Source organism: Histomonas meleagridis (genome assembly GCF_020186115.1).
Source record: "Histomonas meleagridis strain 2922-C6/04-10x chromosome Unknown contig_32, whole genome shotgun sequence".
Lineage (NCBI taxonomy): Eukaryota > Parabasalia > Tritrichomonadida > Dientamoebidae > Histomonas > Histomonas meleagridis.
In genome coordinates, this window is record NW_027150863.1 from 166,934 (window position 1) to 192,877 (window position 25,944).

Here is a 25,944-nt window from a genome sequence, read left to right on the forward strand (position 1 = left end):
TCAAAATCATATTTAAAAATATTTCGAAACCAGGGACTTCACCCTCAAGTCATATCGGCATATTCCCGTAAATTAACGGTCGAGCAGAAGTAAGAAAAAAATTTTAGTAATATTGAAGCAAGCTACGATAGTTTTATTAATATTATGACCAGTGATGAGACCTGGTTTGATTTGAAGTATGAAAGTCCTTTTATATATGCTTCGTCACCTGAAAAAGTGCCTCACCGTAGGTACCTCTAACAATTTTCTATGTACGTAAGGAAATTCTCTTTTAGGATTACTTTTTCGTAAATCTTTGAAATCCTTGAACTGTCTTTCAAAATGTGATTTGGATGTTTAAACATTATCTGGGGCAATTTATAATTATTTATATTTTTCTAAGTGAGAATAAAATGATGAAGCAAAAAATTCTTGATAATAAAAAGAATTCAAGACCACAAGATTTATAAATAGAAAATCCAAGAATCAACAGCATCTACTTCTAGGCTCAGGATCACCGATCGGTTTTTGAGTTGGTTCAACAATTGTTTTCTTTTCGAATTGTTCCATTAAATCACTCGCGATCTTTGTAAAAACAGTCGCAACTGAATCAAATGAAGTTGCAGTCGTAGTGAAAAATGGAACTTCGTGAGATTTAGCCCAAGCTTCAGCTTGAGTTAGATCAATTTGACATTGTAAATCAATTTTATTTGCTGCTAAATAAACTAAGCAGCCTTCCTTGATATTCGCTTGAAGTGATTTATACCACGGTTCGATGGATTCCAAGCTTGTTGGGTTTGAAACGTCAATTACTAAAATTGCAGCCGAAGCACCCCTCGAATACATTGGAATTAGACCTCTATACCTTTCTTGCCCAGCTGTGTCCCAAATGTGGAAGCATAATTCAGAATTGTCTATTTTAACAATTTCTGTCACAAAATAAGATCCGACTGTCTGATTTTCAGCTTCTGAAAATGTATGTTTTACATATTGTGTGACTATGCTTGTTTTCCCTACAAGAGAATCCCCAAGCATCACAATTTTTGCTTCAGAAGGAACACAGAGGTTAGACATCCTTCCAAGAAATTTAAGGTGCTGTAAGTTCATTGAAAAAGTCAAAGATGAGAAAAAAGTGGCTAATTATTCCAAGGACCTTTAAATTCAATTTTGATGAGAATATTATCGGTTAACGAATATATAATCATACAAAAAGTTGGAATTTCAATTAACTTTACAAAGTCTAAAAACAACCAAAACAATGAAAAATATTTTAGCGTTTAAAGATTGAATTCAGTTTTAAACCATTTTTGAAAGTACAAAACAGCTGAAGAAATGCCAAATAGTAAAATAAGTACCATTAAAGTTTTTCATTATTTCAAAATATGTAATCAAAATTTTTAATTTTTTGAACAACAACCTTTTTTATCATTAAAGAATGAATGGCATTCGTTTTTTTCGTTCGCTAATGTGGAAAAGTCTTGAAAAAATTAATCATTTGTAACCAATTCTTATACTCACAAGACATTACAAAAACTTATGATGTTTTGAAACTATGTGGAGCATTAAAAGCTTTTTTATAACTGGTTAAAAGGAAATTTCCAAAAAATTTTTTGGTTTTCATCTGTCCAATTATCCCTCATAGGGTAACCATGGGTTCAATTTTCAATACCGAAACTGCTATATAAAGTTCTCAAAAAATGGAATTGTTCTGTTGTGTTTTAGTGAGTTAAGTTTAGTTTGCTTTAACCTTCTTTGGAACATCAACTTCATTCTTATTCATCATCCAAAGGAAGTATGGGATGAAAACTGAAGCAAGTGCAGCAAGTATTGTGATGCCATATCCGATGAGGTTAGATTTGGCACCAATTGAGTGTGTGGACTTTGAGTTGAACCAGAAAAGTTGTGAAGAAAATGCAATCCTCTTTTGGCCATCAGCAACGTATCTAAGACGAGAAGAGCCAAGACGAAGGTTGCCTGAGATGATAGGCTTGATTGTGAATACATATGATATGTTTTTACCAGGTTCAAGAACGTTCCACCTTAAATTGTTTGCAGACTTTGGGAAATCCCATTGATCACGTGTAATTCCGGAGTCATCAATGTGAAGATCAGTAATTTCTGTATCACCAAGGTTGTATATGTTGTAAAGGACATGGACTGGTTCACCAATCCTACCTTCATCATCAGTAACCTTCTTATCGAACATTATGAATGGTGCTGAGCTTGCCAGACACGCAAGAAGAAAACCAAACATTTCAGTTTGGCCTCACGACGGTTTTGCCAACAAATTGAATAATATCAAAAAGTACGTAAAAAATGTTCAAAATAAATTTGTTTAAATACTTTCGATTCTCCTTTAAGTGCAGCTCGTACATATCAGTTTCTTCCAAAAGTTTAATTTGATATTAAATATAGTTACAAAATAAAAATTTTATAATTAAATTAAATGCAAATTAAAACATAAACAATTAATAATGAAATATAAGAAATTGACGTGTTTACTTAATCGAAAAGATCATCAAAGCCACCCATCATTTCGACGACTTCTTCTTCTTCCTTCTTCTTCTCTTCTTCTTTCTTTTCTTCAGCAGGACCTGATGCAGCGCCAGCAGCTGGAGCAGCACCACCGAGTGCTGTACCCTTTACAAGTTCAGTGATGTCGTGGTTCTTGAAATATTCTGCAAAAAGATCAACCCAATATGATTCGAGCTTAACTCCTGCGGCTGAGATAAGTTTGTTGATTTTATCAGCTGTGATTTCGATTCCATCATCGTTAAGGATGAGAGCAGCATAAACAACAGCTAATTCTGGTGAGGCCATTCTTCTCTAAGGCTGTCAAAACCGTTTGCTAAAACAAAACTTTGTATCGAGGCGGTTATTATCTTTGAAATTTGTGTTGAGAACGTTAGCCGAATCTTCATATTCTTTCCAAACTTTCTTCCAAAATATATATCCTTTTTTTAATAGATAAGCACCAACAAAGTGTTTAGTATGCTATTGAATTTTTTGTTTTTAGACCTCAAAAAGAAATCGTTTAAATCGACGATGTTGAATACAAAAAATTTTTATTATGCATAAACCTATGTTTCTAAGAGTTAATTACAAATAAAAATATCGTTCCAAATTCACAAAAACATTACTTTTGTTTATACGATTATTTGTTTTAACTAATTTTGGACGCATAGAAGGTTTACACCAGGGGAAAAATAAGAAAGCATTAATAAAATACTGTTTATACGTAGTGATAGATATGTTAAAGGTTTTTGTTTGTAGCCCATTCAACTCTGATTTCTTTAGAATCGAGATGAAAGCCATTCATCTCGTTGATTGCCCTTTGTGCATCTCTGCTTCTTTTGTATGATATGAAACCACAACATTTTGATTCATTTCGTTCATTAAGAACTAATCTACACTCTGTCATTTCGCCAAACTTACTAAACAAGTGGTATATATCATCTACATGAGTTCTAAAATTTAAATTTGTAATTGCTACTCTTGGAGATTCTCCCATTTTTATTAAGCTAAATTCACAAACTTTGTTCAAGCAAACATTGTTAATTATAACGGTTATATTGAATTGGCCATTTATCCAAATGATGGAACTTAACTCATTTTCCCAATTACGAAAAGAATTTGTCGAGAAGTACAGGAAACAATCATCTCTCCTCCGCGGTTTTGATGCAATTGCACTCTATGGTTTCATCACACTTTTACTTCAAATTGTTTATGCGGGAATTTCAAAAGCCTATCCATTTGAAAGCGTTATTTCATCTATTTGTGGATGCCTTGGTCTCATTATTCTTACAATTGCATTAAGAATCCATCTTACACCAGAAATCAATAGCAAAGTAACAAATGAACGTGCCTTTGTTGATTATTTGTTTTGCATCTCTCTCATGTTCCTTTTTGTTTGGAACATTATGGTTTAACTAAACACATTTTTTAGCATATTATTTATTCAGAATATCCCAAATTATTCAATACAGCGCTAGCTTTTTGTTGGTCAACATCTGCAGCCACAAATATGAGCTGACCTATGCTTTCTTCTTCTTCTATAGCAATCAGAAGATCATTCTTAAATTCTACTGAAAGATACAAATACAAATCCAAACAAATGCTCATTAAGCGCTCTATAACATCTTCTAATTCAGACACAAACGACAAAATATCAATAGCTATATCGACATAATTCTTTGCCAAATCTTTTCCTACAGCCAACATTGCAGAATATGTACATTTAGCCAATGCGTTTGCCATTAGTTGCGCTTCTGTAGCATTCATCGACATTTGGATTTTTAATCCGCTAATATTACAAAAAGCGCGGATTAATGTCATCACCGGATTTGCGAACTGTACGAAAAGTGGCGGTGCCTTTTGAGCAATAACACCAATTAAATCAATTACAGCTCTTCTTGTTATTACTGCAATATTCATATCTGCCAAAACTTCTGTTAATAGTTGAAGTAAAACAGGCATTTGTTGAGTAATGTCATGGCCACCTAATATTATGAAATAAAGAGCAGTAGCAGCACCATAAACAGCAGCAGAATCCGAAACTTGTTTTAATGCCATTACGGAAATTTCAAGAAATTGTGGTAAATAAGGTGCAAACACTTGTGGATAATTCATTGCTTGTATACCAAGTGGTACTAGTCCATCACTTGCATATTCATTAGGGAATCTTACAACTTGAAAGAAAAGTTGTATCACAGGTTCCGAAAATTGGATAATGTCATTACCAAAACGTATTACATATCCTTGTGTAAGTTCACTTAGCTCTGGAATCAAAGGGAATAATGATGGATTCTCAATTGATTCTTTAAGCGTTTGAATGACTGTAGGATAAAACGCTTTAACACTTTCAGGTTCGCCAAAATCAATGATTTTAGAGATATATAAAAATGGATTCTTCGAGAAATATGATCGATAATGTATCGAACGTGTAAATGTTGTTTGAAGTACTTCAAATGTATTTCCAAAGTTTGGTACTTGTACAATTTGACTCATAAGTTTAATGGTTTGATATGCTGTAAATGGATCGTCATCAATATGTGATATTAATGGTAAAAGTGTTTGTGCAATAGCTAAAAGATTTGGATCTTTTGTATCACGAAGACGATTTATAACATTCGCAATACAATTAATTGCTGCTTGTTTAACTCTTGGAACTTGATCGTTTGTAAGTTGGAGTGATAATTCAAGAATTTCTTTAATAGGTAATGCTGTTGGTGATTCCGAGTATTCAACGATGAACGATAGAAGACATAAGCCACCATAACGGTCGCCGAAGACGTTTGATGTCAAAAGTGACTGAATTAATGGGAAAAGTTTGAAGAGCTCCTGATCGCCGAGGGTCATTGTCACCAATTTAAGCGTTGCCTTTGCAGCGATAGGTGGATTCCATGCAGTAGAAATATCACACTCGGGATTTGATACGGAACAACTCATCTTAAGTAATGTCATCACAATTACTTCATAATTAGCTCGAATAACATTCATGTTTTCTTCGTTCTTCATTTCAAGCTTTGAAAGCTTTTGAAGAAGAAGGAAGCCATTAAGAAGTGTAGCTTCTTCTTGTTGAGGATCAGAAAGAATTAAAAGAACAAGAGGCACAAGTTGTTGTGAAAGCATAACTAAAAGTTCGGGTACAATTTTATAAAGCTCAATCCATGAAGTAAGAGCTGAGCATTGACATCCTGGCGTTTGAAGAAGAGAAATAAGAACACTAACAATAGTATTGCATACTTTCTCATCTTCAAGAATTTGCGCCATGGAATTGATAATGGAACTGAGTATCTTAGAAACTTCATTAGTAACTTCGGGTGATGTTGGATTTGTGAGATGTTTGAAAATTGCCGTTAATAGAGCTGATAATTCATTATCTTCTGGCTCGCATTCAGTACATATTTTGACAAGAGCAATAGAAATACTGCGTATGATATTGATGTCTTGTGTGCTGGCAAGTTCTTCTGATAGTTTAAGAAAGATTTTTGAATCAAGATTCCTATGAACTTGAAGTGAAGCAACACGGCCAAACAAAGTAGCAGCCAAATGTCTAATTGACAAATCACCACTAATCATTAAATTGTGTGAAACATTAAGGATGTTTTCAACTAATGGTTGGGAATATACGTCAAAAGGATGTGGTGCATCAATATCTAGATCTGAAATTTCCTCAGGAAAAAGTTGCCATGTTAAAATAATACTCATGGCAAGTAATTGTGGTGGAGAATTTGGGGTTGAAATAATTTGATTTAAGACTTGTATAAACCCTACAATGTTTTGCTCTTTTAAACTATTAACAGCTGCTTCGGCTTGTGCACGGATTGCTTCATCAGGATTTTGTAGATTAATTAAAATCTTGGAAACCTCTTCGACCATTACAAGAACAAAGGGACCCTAAGAAAAAGTCATAATCAATACTGGTAAACGGTTTTCATTTTAAGCTCAATTATTTTTTCATTGTGTTCACACATAATAAAGGGCATCCCCTTCTTCGCCATTGATATTTGGTAAAATATTTTTAATGTTTATCATCAATACAATCTTATTAAGTATTAATTATTATGCATAAATCGCAAATTTTAATTTCTTCATTTTTACAAAATGAAATTAAAATGCATTTTAAAATTAAAATTTTTGAAATTGAGTCTGTAAATTCCAAATAATTCACTTATATTTTTTCTCAGAATAAAAAGAACAATGACAATATTATGGCCAAGAACAGAGCATATTGTTGTAAAAGGACATTTTGAGAGGAGCAAACCGTCGTCATAAAATGCATCTTGGGGCGAATTTATTCCAGGTGGTGAGTACCTAATGAGCAATTTGGATAGATTCTATAAAGGCCTTCAGCACCACCTGCCTAACCCTAATATTATTTTCGCACATGGATGGTGTCTCATCCTGCGACAATGAATATCGGAGCTCCAACATCGTAGCGGTTTTTCGACCCTCAATACAAGACGATCAATTTCAACACAAATAAGAAAACTGTCGTTATAAAAATACGATCGTGCTTAAGCATTCAATCTATTCCTCAACCCGACCCAAATTTGTGTTGAGGTTAAACAACAATTAATGGAGAACAAACAATTCAAAAAAACCGTAAGAAAATTTGAAATAGTTATTGAAAATTGAGAGATAACCACAACAGGGCTTGACATTGGGGTTACTGCAACAAGCATAGTAACATTTGAAAATTCAAATAATATGTTAAGGTCTTGGTCGAGGAACTTTCACGCTTTACTCTTGGTGATTGTTATTTATTTATTTTCCAATATATTGTTTCCAATTTATAAAACCAAGAAAACATCATATTTCTTTCATTATCAGTCTGAAAACGAGATGTACAATATAACTTTATTCATCAGATATATCTTTACCAATGATTTCTCGACTTTTATTGTGACAAAAATTTGCATGATAATTTCATTTTTTGTTTTTTTCAAGCCTAGTAAAAAAGTAGATTACAAATATGTTCTTCTAATATTTATTATTTTTTTCAATCATACAAGTGCAAAATTTTCATTCGAAACATCAACACTTACCATCACCAGTCCAAGTGAATATAATGAAAGATCTAAATACAATGAGACAACGCTACATGTTATTATTGAAAGTGGTATTAAAACAATATCAGGTTCTGCTTTCTCCCATTGGACTTCTTTACTCTCAGTTATAATTGGTGATTCTGTTACATCAATTGAATCTAATGCATTTAATAATTGTTTAAGTTTAGAATCGATTATAATTGGAGAAAATGTTAAATCATTTGGAAATTATGTGTTTTTACAATGTATCCAATTGCAGAACATCACTTTTCCAGCTTCAGTAATTTCATTTGGTGATAATGTTTTTGGACAATGTAATAGTGTTAAGTTTTATAAAGTATCTGAAAATAATCCGTGTTTTTGTAATTTGAATGATGATGGTGTTTTATATGATAAAAATGTTAAAACTATTTACTTTTATCCAGCAGCTAAAGAAGGAAATACATATGAAATCCCTTCAACAATTACATCTCTTAGATCTCGTTCATTTTATTTTTCTAATTTAGAAGAGATTACAAATTGTGATAACATTGAAAGCCTTGGAGATTATACATTTTGTCAATGTACAAAACTCAAATCATTTACCATTTCGCACAAAGTCACAACACTACCAAAAGGGTTATTTTCATTCTGTAGTAGTTTAAGTATTGTTTCCATTGGGAAAAATGTAATTGTGATTAAAAACTTTGTATTTAATGCTTGCAATAACCTCAAATGTGTTTATTTTTATGGAAAATATCAACCTACAATTGGGGAAAGTGCATTTGATTCTGTTAAAATTGATATCATGGTATTAAGCACATATCAAAATAATACATTTGGTAAATTTAATGTGAAATATGAAACAGTTCCAGAGTGCTCTCCAATACAAACATATACTGAATCAAATACATTCTCGAATACATTTCCTAAATCTAAAGCATTCACTAGATCAAATACATTTACTAAAACAAATATATTTACGAAATCAAATTCATTTACACAATCAAATGCATTTACTAAATCAAATATATTTTCTAAATCAAATGCATTTACTAAATCAAATATATTTTCTAAATCAAATACATTCACTAGATCGAATGCATTTACTAAATCAAATACATTCACTAGATCGAATGCATTTACTAAATCAAATACATTCACTAGATCGAATACATTCACTAAATCTAACTTATTTACACAATCAAATGCATTTACAAAATCTAATTCATTTTCGAAATCAAATGCATTCACTAAATCAAAATTATTCACTAAATCAAATACATTTACCAAATTAAATACATTCACTAAGTCAAATTCATTTACTAAATTAAATACATTCATTAAATCAAATACATTCATTAAATCAAATACATTCACTAAATCAAATACATTTACTAAATCTAAATTAAATACATTTATAAAATCAAATTCATTTACATTTTCATTTCCATCTAAAATGATTTTATCTCATTCTTCAATTTTAACACATTCTTTACTTATCACAGAAACGATTTCAATTAGTGTATTATTTGTATCAGAAACTGTTTTTCTTTCATTAATTTCAACTATATTTACATATTTTAGTACAAAATTTATATACTACGAATTTATAACATATCATTTTTCAACATATATTATTTATTACTCGAATTATTTCACATTTATTCGTCAAACAGACACAAAAAATGAAAGCATTTCAATTAAAATTATAATTGGTATAATTTGTGGTTCAGTTGCGTGTGTATTAATCCTTATTGGCATCGTAATTTTTATTATACGCCATAAAACTAAAAAGAATTATTCAAAAGAAATTAAGCAGATAGATTCTCCAAGTGATCTAAATTCAGAATATGTTTCTCATGATTTAGATGAAATTGCCCATAATGAAAATGACAAATGGTTATAACACAAATTTATAATCAAAATTTTCACACTATATTTTTTGAAACCAAATATAATTTATGTACAAAAATTTAATATTATAATCAATGAACTTATTTTTCATCACTTAGATACAATTAATAATGAAAATAAAGAAAGAAAATGCAGAATGAGTTTCAAAAAAGATTGAATAATACCATAGTCTAAATACGAAAAAAAATAAATTTCTTTCAGGAAAATTAATGATAAAACATAATACAGAAATAGTTTCAAATAGTAATCGAAAAATGTTAGAAGAGATGGAATTCAAAGGGAAGTGATTAATGAAATTAAAAACAAGAACAGAAATCAAATGGAAACATCAAAAGAGCTCTTTGAAACAAAAAAACTTGAAGAAGAAAAGGAATTAAACAAATGAAAAATCATGTAAAACCAATATTTCCTAGGAAATATGTTGAATAAATATCGAATGGAAATATCTCAATTTTATACAATGATAAATAACAACATATAAATAATGAATGGACATATCGCATGCAAAAAATATAAAATATAATTTTGCCTTTTAGGCTAAAATTTTTTGGTGAAAATAACATTCATAAAAACGAAACAAATTATGATGTTTTTCCGTTTTGTTTTCTGTTTGGAAATGGATAAGGTAATGCTATATGATTCTAATACCATTATTTTTTTATTAATAATGACGAAATGTGAGTTTTGAATATTTTTTATTTCATTTTCGAATGTTTTTGAACAAAATTTCACTCTACAATTTTTTATTTAAATAAAAGTACTACTTCCAGTATCCTGAATTTTTATCATGTAACAAAGAATATTAAAATAATTTATTTATAAATAACAAGTTCCGTAAAACTCCATTGAGTTATATAATATCAGATCAATTTCCATTCAAATAATGATATAAATCTTTCATACAAAAAAATTTTGAGCAAAAACAATTTAAAATAAAGCGTTCTGTTCTTTATAATATTAATAAAGTATAAAAAAAATTGTCGAAGTTTTTTGTGTCAATAGTTCTCATCATGCTTTTTTTGGATAATTATAATTATTAAAAAAAAAAATTCTTACATTTACATTTATCTAGATGTTAACATTTGCTCTAATTGCGTTTTTAGCTGTGATGCTTGACGCCGAAGAAAAGCTGTTTCATTTTCGTGTTCTTTTTCCTTCTTTTGAATATAGCTTTCTGTACGATTTTCTATTTCTTGAATTTTTTCTTCAAGTTCTTTATTTCTTTCAGCAAGAACGCGATTCTGTTCTCTCAATGATTCATTTTCAGCTATAGCTTCATTTCTTGCTAATTCATTTTGCATTGCTTTACGCATTCCATATGTTAGAGCTGATTCATATAATGATCTGTATGCAGAAATTGTTGACTGCATTTCATCACGAATTTTTCCAAGTAATATACCACGTGCGCTGCAATCTATTGTTGTTTCTCTTATAATTTCATCAAAACATTGTCTATAAAGTTCCGATCTAATCGGACAAATTCCATTTTCTTTTGCTTTTTTTTGTTGTAATTGTTGATCAAGTTGTTTTTGCAATTGTAATGTATCTGATCGAGTGGCTGGAGAAGAGCTTACATACTGTATTAGGTGTTGACCATTTTCTGTAAATTCACGAGGTGGAAGTAATTCATTTAAAATATCTCGAATTACCATATTTGAAGTAAACTGATTGTTTTTCTTCTTTTTTTCGTTTGAATTATTGTTTTGAGATAAAACAGGAACATCATATTTAAGAAGAGTTTGCTTACTTTTTTCAGACATTCCAATTGGAAAGTTAGATCTAACGATTTTTTTTTGTGACGGCAAAAACAGTTCAAAAATGTTTTTTAATAATAAGCAAAAAGTGAATTTTTTCTAAAAGGGTAAAAGGGTAATTTATTTAGATGGCCTCAGAAGAAGAAGAATTTGATCCACAATTTGAGTTTTATGAATGCTGTCGTTATGGTGACGAAGAAACAGGAATCTCTTTATTACAAGATTTCCCAGAAATTGATCCTTGTAAACCAGATGAGTATGGAACAACACCTATACATGCAGCTTCTGCAAATGGACTTGTTGCTCTACTTACAGAAATAATTAAGAAACCAGGCATTAATCTTAATGTTCAAACAAAGAGTGGATCAACACCTCTTCATTTTGCAGCAATTAATCGAAATAGTAAAATTATTGAAATTCTTGTTAAAGCAGGCGCCAATCCCAAAATCAAGAATAGCCAAGGACAGTCACCTCTTTTTGATGCAGTTTCTAAATTTGATGAAAATAGTCCCGAAGAAGTCAAAGCTGTTGACTTACTTATAGGGCCTGACTCAGAGATACCAGATAGTATTCAAGTGAAAGATGAAGATATTAGTGACGATGAAACAGAAGAAGGTGCAAATAAATAAATTGTAGAATTATTCAATGAAAAATCATGTAAACGGTCGTAATACCAACTTTTTCTAAGTAAAAATTGTTTTTTGAAATTGAATCGGCAGGTTAACGTTCGACAAATTTTTTGGAATGGATTTAGCCCAACTTCCAATTCCCAATAAATTCTCAGAACTAGTTAAAACATACACGACATATTACGACTCTTTTTACCTTGATATGGTAAGAATGAGTAATTCTAATTTAACAACTTATGTTAAACAATACATTAAACTTTTAGAAGATTTATCTAAATATCCTGAGACAAAAAACTCAATAAGAACTGCAATTGGTGTCACAAGTATGAATGAATTTGGTTATCCCAACTTTGCTGAACTTGCACAAATCTTTGATCGTTTAGTTCCTCAAATTGAAGAAGAATATGCTAAATTTACTAGCTGGTGTATTGGACGTTTAATTCATCATCCAGGAATAGAAAAATCTAGATATGTTTCTCATTTATTTACTAGAGCTATTGGATGGACAAATTCTAAAGGAAGGCGTTCACGACCTTTAGCAGCTGCTATCATGTTAGAAAGCTTATCTTTAAATGCAGGAAGTATTGTAGTTCTTTTTTCTCAAACCTTGCAAAATGCCATTTGGCATTTAATTTCAAATCCATCACTTAAAGTTTTATCAGCCACAGCTTCAGCAATTTCAGCGTATGTAAGAGCCATTAGTCGATATGGACGCTCTGACTTAGATAATTTTATAACATATTTTTCAAACATTTGTAAAAATCTTCTATTTTATGAAGATCCAATTCGTAAAACAGCGGCACTTTCTTTATATATAGTTCTAATTAATAGTTGTCCTAATTATTTTTTCCCATATTTTATGCATATAATTGATTTAATTAAAAATAATACTGATGGAATGCCATTAATAGTCCAAGTTAAAGCATTTGTAGCTATATCACATTTATCAGAAGTTGATCCTACCCAATTTATCGAAAATGTTGCAGAAGAAAATTTAACACAAGCCGAGTCACTTTTAATTGAATTTCCATTTGAGGTGACAAGAACGTTAACTTTATTATGCCAAACGGTCCCCGCTTTTATGGAGAAGAACGTTAAGAGATTAATTGGTTTTGCAAAACTTTTAATTGGTGATGTTACTGATTGTTCTTTTCAAATTCTGACGTCAATAGTTAAATCATTTCCAGATAAATGTTGTCCATTTGAATTAGATTTATTAAAGCAATTATTAGATGAACCATTAACACAAGAATTTACTGATTTCTTTGTAGCATTAGCAAAGAATGAAAAAGGATTACAAGATGATTTAGCTAAGTTATTAAGTTCACGTTTACTTACAGAGTTAAAACGATCGAATAATATTATCGCATTAAAATTCATATCAAAATTACCAAAAGAAACGTTTTATAATCAAGAAGAATTTTTAAGTATTTTATGGAATTTATCAACAGATAAATCACAAGAAATCCGAACAATAGTTCCCGAAGCCGTATTTAACTTAGGTAAAAGTTCGAATTCCATATCAATTGAAACGATATCAAAACGATATTTACAACAAATAGTATTTGAAGAAAATGTACAAGTTCGATGTTCAATTATTAAAGCGATCACTAAAAACATTTGTGATTCAATTGCAAGTCAAGAATATGTCAAATTTTATGATATCTTTATAAATGATGAATCGATTTCAGTACGAGAAGTTGTATATAAACTTATTGCGAAGTTATCAAAGATTAATCCAATGGCTATGTCATCATTAACACGAAAAGGTTTATTAGATTCATTCTTTATCATTCGACATGTCCCATCAATTCGTACTAAGTCACGTTTTTTACGTGTATTACCCGAATTAATTAAAGCGTCCTCAACAATAATTAAAGCGTATTCAGGTGGTATGTTAGAAATCATTATGGACATATTAACAAAATATGATTCCAAAGCTAAATTTGAGAATTTCTTAGAAGAAGATGCACAAACTTCAATATTAATTAGTACATGTCGAATATTATCATTATTAGCTCCATTAGTACCTGATCAAGTATCGAAATATGCTGATATTTTTATACCAATTTTATGTGATATTTCATTAACTACTGAACATCGTTTATTATCATTAAATATATTTATGTTATTTTCAATATTATTATCACCAGGTGCTTCACGTATTACTTATAGAACTTTATTACCTTTAATACTTTCAACTTGTTCAACTTATTTAGCATCAACTAGATCAAGAAAAGCTCGAATGACAATATTAAAAGTTTTAGGCGCTATAGGTGTACCAGAAGTACATCAAAAGCCTCCACCTAAAGGAACACAAACACCGGAAAATATGGATGATGAATTAGCACGACAATTCTTTCATCCTTCACGTGATGCAGATGGTGTTATAGATGAATCATTATTAATTAATAATAAGACTACTACTGAACAATATTATTCATCTTATTGTGCTAATGCTTTAATTAACGCATTTAAAGATGATAATATGAAATCTTTTTATGAAGATATAGTTAAAGCACTTGTCGAAGTTTTAAGATTTCCGAAAATGTCTTTATTATCATATTTCGATTCTTTTGTTTCACGATTTTTAGAAGTATTAGAAAATTGTAGTATTGAAGAAATGAAAGTTTTATTACCTTTATATGCACAATTAATTAATAATTCTACACATAATACTTCGCCATTTTTAAGTCGATCATTAAAATTCATCAAAAATCGATTTTGTGATGAATTAGTTCATCAATTCTTAGATATAATTGTAGCATTTTTAAAGTCTGTTCGAGATGGATTTAGTCCTTATGCTACAGATACTATTTGTTTATTAGTAGAAATTTTAGATGATAAGAAAACTCATGATGCAAAATGTTGTGAGAAAGTATTAAAATCATTTTCTTTATTAGGTTTATATTCAAGTGATTTATTATATTTAATTATACCACAAATATGTGATGCCATTATTTATGAGAAAACATTATTCGGTGTTCGAATTAAATCACTTGAAACATTAATTGAAATTGTACAAAACGTTGATACATTTTCTTATTTAGGTATTATTTCAAGAACTTTAGAATCTTCAATTATATCTACTGATAAGAAAACATCGAATATCTCATTTGAATTATTATATGCCATATTAAAAGCACATGGATTTTCATTCTTAATGAATGCACAACCTTTATTTGATTTTCTTAAGAAGAATAAATTAGAAACAATTGAATTAAGGAAATTAGTATCAGAAGTATCGAAAGGTAAATATTTAGATTCATTTAAACCATTAAATATTAATGAGAAACCTCCATCACCACCAAATCAAATCGAAAGTAATTTCATATTTGTAGAAGATACAATTTTATCAAGAATTACTTTAGCTAATCCTACATTTGGTCGACATTTAGATCAATGGTTTAGATCATTTATCTTAAATGTAATATCTAATTCACCTTCAGCTTCTATTCGATCATGTTCAACATTTTCTTCATTATATCAACCATTTGCACAAAAAATGTTTCATCCAGCATTTTATAGTTGTTGGAAGATTATGAGTGAACAAGGTAAACGACAAATTACTTCATTCTTTACATTATTATTAGATGCATCTGAAAATTATGAAACTATTGCTAGAACTATTATTAATTTAATTGCTTATATGGATAAAACAGAAAATCCTTTACCTATCGATACAAATAAATTAGTAAATTCTTGTTTACGTTATGGATGTGTAGCATATGCATTAAAGATTCAACAACAAATTTTTGATAATAATATTAATGAAGAAAATGAAATTGGACAATTAATTGATATCTTTGTAAAACTTAATGATTATTCAAATGCTACAGGAGTATGGCAAAGAAGTAAAATGAAATTAGTCTCATTAAATAATGCAGAAGTATTATCACGATTAAAAATGTATGATAAAGTAGAACCAATATATCAAAAACAATATGAAACATTTTCACAATATAATAACTTTTCTAAGTTAATTAAAACTCAAATATCTTTAGCAATGTATCCACAAGTCTTAGAAAACATTGATAAGTTTTATAAATTATTACCAAATCAAAAACGTGAATTATCGAAATATTTTGCAGAAGCTTCATTACGATTAAATGATTGGGATGAATTAGAAAAAGTATTAAAATATTCATCACAAAACTCATTACGTTGTACAATTTTATCTGCTTATAAAGCATTACATAATAATGACTTCAAGACATTAAATCAATTAGTACAAACAGGATTTTCTCTATTAGCATCAAGACCTATTACATTAGAACATGATAATCAAAGTGTTCATCAAGATATAATGTTACAATGTCAAGAATTAGTTGAATTATTAGAAATGCAAGAATGGTTAATTAATGAAGATAAACGAAGTGAGATTGAATTAGTATGGAAACAACGACTTAAAACTACTCCACGTAATTTTGATTTATGGTTAAATATATTAACAAATAGAGTTAAAGTTGCCGAATTAAAAGATGATACATTAATACATTTCTTTCAATTAAGAAGTATTACATTAGGAACTAAACTTCATGTAAATGCATTTGATATATTATTTCCTAATTTCCAATATGAAAGAGCTACAGATTTACAAAAGTTATATTATTTAATAGCTCAATGGAATATTGGTACAAATAAAGAATTAACATTAAATAAAATGAAAGAATTAATTAATAATAATAATATTCAAGATCAAGCAAATTATTTTTATTCAAGTTGGTTAATCCAAATGAAAAGTAATGATTATAATACATTAATTGAAGCTTATCAATCATTAGAGAAAACTATAATTAATATCGATGATAGTAAAATCCGAATTCCTGTTGATCATAAGAATAAAGAACAAAATTTAGAATCTATAGATGTATCAATAGTTATTCCATCACAAATATATAATGAATTAACAATGCATACAACTAAAATAGAAGCGTTACGTAAATGGAGTGAAATTAATATATCGTTAATTAATTATGATAAAGAAAATAAAGCAAAATATATAATAAACGCTATCCAAACATTAGCTAGATGTGCAAGTTTATCTCCTTCATTTCCAGATGTAGTACAAATGTTAAATTTGTTCTTTGAAAATGCAGAAGATTTAAATATATTAAATTCTTGTCGTGAATCAATAGAAAACTTAAGTATCAAACTTTTATTACAAGCATCACCACAAATATTTATACATTTATGTCATCCATGTGAAGAAGTTAAGAAATTTGTAGAAGATTTAGTCTTTAAATTATTAATTGATCATTATCATGATATTGTATTTTCTTTAATAGTATTACGATATTCTAAAAATATAATTCGTGCAAAAGGTGCAGCATTAATATTAGATAAATTAAAAAATGTTAAACCAGAAATATGTGCTGAAGTAAAATTAATACGTTCAGCATTATTACGTGCAGCTATTACATGGGGAGAAAAAGTATTACAACGAATTTCCGATTGTTTTGATCATTATCAACGTCGTAACTTTGATAAAATGGTATATACATTACGATCGATCTTAGAATTAGTTAAACATCCACAATGTGAAATGCATGAAAACTTCATACAACAATATTCTAAAAACTTATCACAATTAGATCAATTATTAAAGAGTTATCGCCCAGGAAGTACCACAAGTATAAATCAATTATCACAATGGTGTAAATCTATGAGTGATCAAGTCGAAGATGAAGTTAAACGAATACGAACAATTCAATTAAGTACAATTTCTCCAGAATTATGTGAGAAAGATCATTTCTTATTAGCAGTACCAGGTACATATAAACCTAATTCGCCAATTATTTATATTAATTATTTTGTACGTCAATTCTCTGTTTATATGTCGAAACAACAACCTAAAGATATAATAATTAAAGGTGACGATGGAAACTTTTATCAATATTTATTAAAAGGTCATGAAGATTTACGATTAGATGAAAGGTTAATGCAATTCTTCCGATTAATTAATAGTTTATTAATGAAAGAAACAAGTTTTAATGGGAACTTCATTGAAACTGTTAGTGTTATTCCATTATCAATGTCTCATGGATTAGTACAATGGGCTACAGGTACTGATACATTACGAGTTGTCGTTGAACAATATCGGAAATTACATGGAAGAGAACCTATGGAAGAATATAACTTAATAGAACAATTAGGTTGTCCTAACTTTGATTTCATGTTACCAATTCAAAAGATGGACTTAATACGAAAAATATTTAATATAATACCCGATACTGATATCTCTAATTTCATATGGTTAAAGGCTTTTAATCCTGATATATGGCTAAAGCAAATTAATGCTTTCGCAATATCTATAGCTATGACTTCGATTGTTGGTTATATCATTGGTTTAGGAGATCGACATCCATCGAATTTATTATTAAATCGTTTCACCGGTAAAATCGTTCATATCGATTTCGGTGATAGTTTTGAGAAAGCTGCGAAACGTAAATATTTGCCCGAAGTCGTTCCATTTAGATTAACGAGAATGATGGTGAAAGCTTTAGGCGCTGGCGGAGTCGATGGTTTGTTTAAGAGGACATTGATAAATACGTCGCATATATTAAGGAATAATCATATCGTGCTCGAAATGGTTTTGTCCATTTTCGTCCAAGAGCCATTGATCGATCCAGATTTGACTATCGATAAGTCGGCAATGGAAATCGATGACTCAAATGAATTGGCAATGTCGCCGTCATTCTCAAAGACTTTGTCAAAGGCGCCAACTGGAAGCGTAATAGACGCAGGAAGAGCGTACATGACAGACGACGAACAAAGCGAATTGTCAAACGACGAAATTAGAAAAAGAATTCATCAGAAGTTGACCGGAACTGATATAGATAAAAATAAAAAATATTCGGTCGAGGAACAGGCAGATTGGCTAATCGAACAGGCAACAAGTTTGTATAACTTCTCGAGAATGTACAGCGGGTGGTGCCCGTTTTGGTAAATGATTATTAAAAAATTCAATTTAAAAAATGTAATGAAAATATAGAATGAGATTTTTGCTGAAATACTTTAAGTATTAATTAAACAGGAAAATATTCAGTTTCAGGAGAATATCTAAATTTAGTATCAAAAAAATATTTACATGTGTTTATGGAAGTATATATACTAATATCAATAACATCTAAGAATTAGAAAAACAAATGCATGTAATTACCATTTTGTTTAAAAATAATGGATTTTAATTCTTGAAGAGCGATAAATATTTTGAATATTTTACTTTATTCATAAAGTATTAAAAAAGTTTATTGATGTTTTGCCAATCTTCACTTATTGAATTGAATTTAATCTCCTGAAAAGTGCAGGAACATTTCCTTGTGTAAAAATTGAAAGTGACAGTTTCCATCGAACAATAATTTCAATTGAAATAACCGGTGTAATCGTTCTGCGCAGAAACGAGCCCAATGCTTTGGATTTTCTTCCTCAAAATAAAAGCAGATGGGATGTTTTGCATTGCTCCTGATAGCCTGAGGCAGAGCTGTCCAACTGGGTATATAAATATTACTTCAGTCACAGAAATAAATGAAACAAATTCATCAGTTTTAAATTTGTATATAATTAATGATGGCAATAATCCATTAGAATTAAACTTCAACAATTTTAGTGTCACAACTTTCGAAATTAATGGTCAACCCAATTCAGTTGTATCATTATCAAATATCAAAGAAAACAATATTCTTTCCATAGCAAACATATCCGTCATAACACAGAGTGATAAGTTTGATCCCATTTTCTTAAAATTGCGGCACGTTAATTTTCTTTCCTCAAATGTCATTCTCAATACCATTAATTTGGACACTGACTTCTATTCTCTCACCAACTTCACGCAAATAACAGCAGACGAAGGAACATTTACTCTCGAAGAAGAATCGTATTATCCGACAAAAGACATTTCCATTCGTTTCGCGAAGTCGTGGAGCGGGTACAAAGTCATCGGCGCCGCGTCCGACGCCAACATATGTTTTGGCATTGAAACGGACGTTATGATCTTTATGAATATTCCATACAAAGTCACAATATACAAACAGCAGATCAGATACACGTTACAAGTTGAGCTTGTAAACCCATCTGGAAACATCACTTTTACTGATGATTCATACAAATGGCTTAATTATATTCCAACGTTACAAATTTATATTTATACCGGATGTTACTTCGCGATACCAATTTACTCTGTTCCACTTGAGAAGCATTGTTTTTTCATTTATGTTTATGGCGAAAGTACAATTGAGTTAAATGAGAATTCAAAGTTATCACATATTTTCCTTTCTGAGTCGACTCTTCATTTCCTTCTTAACCCCGGAACCCAATCGATATATTCATTTGCTTCAGTTGGTGATAATATTATTGACGTCAATGCGAAAAACAAAACTTCAAATTCAACGCAGTTAATATTCGATCAAATTGAATTTTCCGAGTATTCAAAATCACTTTTTCATTCCAACGACCGCATCAAAGTTCAATTCAATTACATCGTTTTCAATTCCGGTGTAAATTCTTCTCAACTCGACTTCACTGGTGATTCCAGTTATGTCATCCTTAATGACATCGATTTACTTTCAGGGACTATCAACTTTTCCAACCTTGAGTTTGGCTCATTATGTCAACTTAATTTCAAATTTAGCTTATCAATGATGGGTACAATTAACATCGATAACGTTATCATCAAATATCGTACTACCATTGATGTTGTCATTGATTATTGTGTAACTTATATACCAAAGGATGAAGAAGTTACACCGCTATTTACTACCCCACATAAGATCGTTAACTTGAATGGGTATTACGCCAATATGACAAAGATACATTACCCACAGTTTGCTAATGTTTATGGTTTTTGTGATGATACGTCATTAACAGATGTCAAATTTAATGAGGATACAGGTGACTTAACATTGTCTATGACTAATTACCCATCGATAATCGACTCATATCTTTGTTATGGTGAAGTATGTAATGATAAAACGTATTATCAAATTACAAAAGATAACTTCAGTCAATATAAAACGCGTATTGAAGATTTCACTGTTGGTATCACTATTATTATTAATGAGTCAATGCCACCAGACATATACTTTGATTTTTCAGATATCAGCGCAAGTTTAACAGTAATTTGTCTGGATTCCGATTATTCATTTAATGTTTATATTGGGAATAATTCTTTAGCATTTATTACTTTTTCGAATGGAACAATTAATTTCATTGATAAAGGCGAAGTTTTACAGCCATATATTATGTTATTTATATTGTTATATGGCGCAAGTATTAACACTACGTCAATTGATAATATTTATTTCTGTAATTCGAATTGTATTATTGATATTGATTCATTACAAACGTTTGAATTACGAAAGTTTCCATTTCCTAAATTCGATAGTGTTCATGTAACTATTACACAAAACACTACAATCGAATTTAAAGAAAATGGATATAACTTAACTTCGAATTATGGCTCGTTTGAAATTGATAGTGATTATACATTTTCGATTGAAACTCCAAATATCGAAATACACTGTAATGGTAATATATATAATTCGACAAATTTATTATATTCAAGTATAACTCTTGCTGAATATAGAACATTAAATATTACTGGCGATTGGAGTAAAGGTGTTGAACCTGCTATTCGTATTGAGCCTGATCAATTTAATGTCGAAACTTTGAATATTATTACTGATTCCGAAATAATACCATTAGAATTAAATGTCGAATTCCATTTAAATATTTATAGTTTAAATAATAAGTTCATGTCAAAAGTATATATTCCTTATAAAACAATAATTAAAGGTGATAAATATGAAGTAATTAATATCAATGTGAATGATATCTCTGAAATATATTTTAATGAAATTGAAATCTATTCTTTATCTAATACTGAATCAGCTAATTTAATATTTTTTAATTCATTAACAACTTATGTTAAAAAATTGGTAATTTGTGAAGGCGCAGCTCAAACAATTATTGGTATAACTGTACAAGAGAAATTGATATTAGATAAAGTTAATGTTATATTGTTCTTATCTTGTGATATAACATCCGCTTCATTAGAAATTCATTATGGAAATAACTTTACTTCAATTACTTTGGATAGTTTACCGAAATCAGTTGATATATATTTAGATGAATATAGTAATGAATATAATGGTCCAATATTATTTGGATTAGGTGATGGTCAATGTCAACATTTACTTGAGAAAACTATTCTTCATGGAACAACAAAATCTATTGAAGATAATTCAACATTTTTATCAAATTTATATTGCGGGAAAACAGAATATGAATATTTAGGTCTGGAATTAAAGATAACAAATGTTAAAGATGTTAATGAAACAAATACTACATTGGCTGTATCGATTGTGAGTGTATTCGTTTTGATTTTGTTGGTTGTGATTTTATCGGTTTCATTTTGTAGTACTAAAACAAAAAAGAAAAGAGATAACGATGAAGACGTCGATACTGGTGATGATATTGATACAAGTGGAAGTTTAAACTTAACTTTAATCCAATAATAGTCGGCTGTCACTTTTTGTCATTTGTAAACGTTTTTAATAATTATTTCCATTTGTTTTGTTTCTTTCATGATTTAATTCGTAGTATACCTCTTTCGTTTTGTTGGTAATACATTTGGTTCAGGTTTCCCAAATAGAAAACTTAAGAAATTACATCCGCCCATACCAGGATTTTCATTTGGAGCCGTATCTTTATATTTCATAAGTAGGTCAATGATTTCTTTGTTCCCAGTTTCTTCAGCAAGATCGATTGGAGTGACATTCTCATAATCAGGTTGATTTGGATTAGCACCAAAGTCAAGTAACATTTGTACGTTGTTCAGTTTCTTTGTCTGTACTGCCCAATGTAAAGGAGACCAAAAAGAATTAAAGAAATACCTTCTCCATCAGTATCATTTGGATCTACGCCTGCGTGAAGTAGCATAATAATAGCGGTTCTTTTGTTCTTGATGACTGCTGTATGAATTGGCTCTCTAAATAAGCGAAATAAATACCAGCAAATGTATGAAATAAACTATATTCGGTTCTGTTGCCGGTGCTCCGTTATCTAAAAGGTACTGTAAACAACTCATTGCGTCCTTTTCGATAGCTAAATCAAGTAATGATTTCGGGAAATATAAAATAAATATCTTGGATCTGAGTGTTAAAATTTTAAAATACTTTCGTTTCAATAGACACCTTCGAAGGAATTAAAGCAGAGAGTGCATTAAGGTCATCATTCCCTAATGCATCAACAACAGCTTCAGTTAATTCATCCATTAATTCCACTGACACTTTTTGAGGCGTTATTCGGTCGTAATGATAGAGTTCTGTTTATAACCAATTAAATGATAACCATAGTTCGATGGATAACCATATTCAGGAGGTAAACTAGAGAATTTTTGATAATCATTTTGTTGTATAATTATATCATTAGAAAGAATTATATATGGAATTAACGTGTTTTGATTATTTTGATTATTATTAACAATTAAAGTTTCATTATGAGTTTCGTTATTTGAAGTTATATTCTTTAGAAAATTATATAAAGAATTGGAACTTAATAAGAAGTTTGGTATATTTGAGTCTTCTTCTTTATATTCAGTGTTAGGATTTAATAGCCAATTTATATCATTATGCGTTAAATAAGTATGAAATGGTAATGTTTTGTCTAAAAGTATATTACGTATTGAAGAAAATGCACCGAATTCAATTAGTTTTTGGAAAAATAAATGGAAATCTTTTGTTGACCAATTACCATATTGCAAATCAATAAATTTTTTATCTGATATTACATTAATTGATCTCTTTAACATTATCGACATTAGTATCCCTTTGTATATTTCGTTTATCATTTTATTTTCTATTTTCATTGTAAATCGTATTGGTAATGGCGCATCATTAACATGTGTTATTTCATTTGGTATTTCGAAGTATTCTTTAGAATTTGGTTTGTAATGTGACAAAAGTTGTGAAATGTTCATTACAAATGTCTCTACTTCGAATGAGTTCTTACTGAGTAATGCTGACTTAAAGTGTAACTCCTTTCGATTTAACATTACCAAATTATTACCATACGAATGAAACATATTTAGAATGGTATTAACTTCATATGTTGTCCAAAAATGAAATGTCTTCCTATGGAATCCAATTACATCCAATAACATTCCTTTCATTATTTCACATATTTGTGTAATTCGCTTTTCATTTTTATCTAAAGATTTCTTTGTTAGTAACATATTAAATATTCGTTGATCTTTCTCATGTTTATATCCTAAATATGGAGGTAAAAGATGAAATGGGAAATCTTTTGCTTTAAAGTTTTTGTTCCATTCTGTGACAAGTAAATTTCTTTCAAGATTTGACAAGAAATGTTCACATGTATTATATATATAACATGGGATTTCTCTACATATTAAATAGTAATCTTTGACGAGAAATTTGTCTTCAAATATATTATACCATTCCATTTGTGACTGACATAACACTTGTGAACAATCTAATTTCAATTTGTAGTCGTATATAAGTCTTTGTAATAGTATCGGATAACAAAATACTTTCGATGGATTACATGAACGGAAGTAAAGAAGTATTACAAATAAACAAAAGTTTTTGATTTGTTCAATTGAATATAAATTATTTGTTTCTTTGGAAATTCTTTCCCATTGTCCATAACCAAAATATTCGAGTTCTTCTATAATGAATTTCGCATTTTCGATGCTAATTTCTATTTTATTTTCTTTTGTTACATTTTGTCGAGGTATTGGATATCGAAGAAGAAATTCTTTATCACTTTTCCGAAATGATAAATCAATTTCATCAAAAGATATTTCATCTTTTGTAAAAGTAATTAAATAATCAATTGCAGTTGATGACTTTTTGATGATATTTTCATATGAATCAAATTTAATACTTTCATTATATATCAATTCTGGTGGTTCTTTAATTTTAAGAATTGTATGTTTCTCTGCAATTGTTACTTCGGCACCAAAATAATCAGAAGTATCTTCTAAATGAAATGTATTAAATATTGTATATATATTATTGTCATTAATTTCAATGTTTTGATAATTCTCGTTTTTGTTTAAAAGTTGATTAAATAATTTATTCTTTCGTCTTTCGGTACAAAATGTTTCATGTTCAATAGTACCATAAGTTATTAATTGTAATATATTAATATTATGTTTAAACATATTTTCAATTTTTTCCATTTCATTTGATGAATAATTCGAATCAATTAAAATAACTAAATTTCCTTTTGTAATATTAAATTTCATTTTCTTAGTATATATAATTAATATAAATATATCATTTCCTTTATCACAAAAGTCTTTAATTGCATTATTTTTCTCAATTTCAGTCATATTATCCGAATATTTCACATAAGTATAAAACATTACATTACAATATTGTTCTAATAAATTTAAATTACTTTCGATATGAGTTAATAATATTACTGATTGACAATTCTTTCTAAAAAATGGTAAAATTCTATCAATGAACAAATATTTGGATGAATAGTCAACAAGTAATTGATGATCATACGAAGCAGAATGTGATAAATAATATTCTTTAATTCCATTAATTAAAATCGGATGACAACAAATTAAATTTTCGAATTCATTTTTGCTAAAATTATTTAAATTTGTTTTGGTAATTCTCCAAAGTTCATTTAGTTTAACTAAACGTAATAATTCTTTTTGATATTTCGTTAAGCTCAAAAAGATAATTTTCTTGTTATTATTTTCATTATTATAATTAATTGTTCTCTTTAATACATGTGGATTTATTAAATGATTAATTTTATCAATAATATTTGTATTCACATTTCGTATATCATCATCGGGAAATATTTTTATATCATTAAATTGTTTTTCTATTAAATTTAATTGTAAATAAAAATTTGATAAATTATTTTGTTGAAGTTTTGAATTTAATATTACAATATGTAATGGATCTAATTGACGAATTGATTGATAAAATTTTAAATTATAATTTTTAATTGTATATAAATTATCAATTACAATTATTTCCCAAATAATATTTTGTAATTCATTAATATCAGTTAATAAAGTTTCATATGAAATTAATAAAACATTAAAACTAATTTTATCATTAAGAATTTCTCCGTTTATATCAT

General features: G+C 29.0%; 8 protein-coding genes across 8 annotated transcripts; 3 read left to right on the top strand and 5 right to left on the bottom strand.

The window, feature by feature from the left end:
• Window positions 1-465: 465 nt before the first annotated feature.
• GO595_005098 (Ras-related protein Rab-5A) lies at window positions 466-1,086 on the bottom strand (the record flags this gene model as incomplete). Its single annotated transcript, XM_067918304.1, has 1 exon — window positions 466-1,086. The coding sequence occupies one exon, from the start codon at window positions 1,084-1,086 to the stop codon at window positions 466-468; it is 621 nt and encodes a 206-aa protein (XP_067774648.1).
• A 625-nt stretch (window positions 1,087-1,711) lies between these two features.
• On the bottom strand, window positions 1,712-2,233 carry GO595_005099 (translocon-associated protein subunit beta; the record flags this gene model as incomplete). The annotated part of the gene is made up of 1 exon (XM_067918305.1): window positions 1,712-2,233. The coding sequence occupies one exon, from the start codon at window positions 2,231-2,233 to the stop codon at window positions 1,712-1,714; it is 522 nt and encodes a 173-aa protein (XP_067774649.1).
• Window positions 2,234-2,481: 248 nt separating this feature from the next.
• Window positions 2,482-2,799, bottom strand: GO595_005100 (60S acidic ribosomal protein P1; the record flags this gene model as incomplete). The annotated part of the gene is made up of 1 exon (XM_067918306.1): window positions 2,482-2,799. The coding sequence occupies one exon, from the start codon at window positions 2,797-2,799 to the stop codon at window positions 2,482-2,484; it is 318 nt and encodes a 105-aa protein (XP_067774650.1).
• A 776-nt stretch (window positions 2,800-3,575) lies between these two features.
• Window positions 3,576-3,908, top strand: GO595_005101 (dolichyl-diphosphooligosaccharide-protein glycotransferase; the record flags this gene model as incomplete). The annotated part of the gene is made up of 1 exon (XM_067918307.1): window positions 3,576-3,908. The coding sequence occupies one exon, from the start codon at window positions 3,576-3,578 to the stop codon at window positions 3,906-3,908; it is 333 nt and encodes a 110-aa protein (XP_067774651.1).
• A 25-nt stretch (window positions 3,909-3,933) lies between these two features.
• Window positions 3,934-6,360, bottom strand: GO595_005102 (uncharacterized protein; the record flags this gene model as incomplete). The annotated part of the gene is made up of 1 exon (XM_067918308.1): window positions 3,934-6,360. One exon carries the CDS (start codon window positions 6,358-6,360, stop codon window positions 3,934-3,936), a length of 2,427 nt encoding a protein of 808 aa, XP_067774652.1.
• A 4,132-nt stretch (window positions 6,361-10,492) lies between these two features.
• GO595_005103 (33 kDa inner dynein arm light chain, axonemal) lies at window positions 10,493-11,188 on the bottom strand (the record flags this gene model as incomplete). The annotated part of the gene is made up of 1 exon (XM_067918309.1): window positions 10,493-11,188. One exon carries the CDS (start codon window positions 11,186-11,188, stop codon window positions 10,493-10,495), a length of 696 nt encoding a protein of 231 aa, XP_067774653.1.
• A 122-nt stretch (window positions 11,189-11,310) lies between these two features.
• GO595_005104 (PIKK family atypical protein kinase) lies at window positions 11,311-18,760 on the top strand (the record flags this gene model as incomplete). The annotated part of the gene is made up of 2 exons (XM_067918310.1): window positions 11,311-11,797; window positions 11,973-18,760. 2 exons carry the CDS (start codon window positions 11,311-11,313, stop codon window positions 18,758-18,760), a joined length of 7,275 nt encoding a protein of 2,424 aa, XP_067774654.1.
• Window positions 18,761-19,259: 499 nt separating this feature from the next.
• Window positions 19,260-21,621, top strand: GO595_005105 (uncharacterized protein; the record flags this gene model as incomplete). The annotated part of the gene is made up of 2 exons (XM_067918312.1): window positions 19,260-21,521; window positions 21,604-21,621. 2 exons carry the CDS (start codon window positions 19,260-19,262, stop codon window positions 21,619-21,621), a joined length of 2,280 nt encoding a protein of 759 aa, XP_067774655.1.
• Window positions 21,622-25,944: the final 4,323 nt, after the last annotated feature.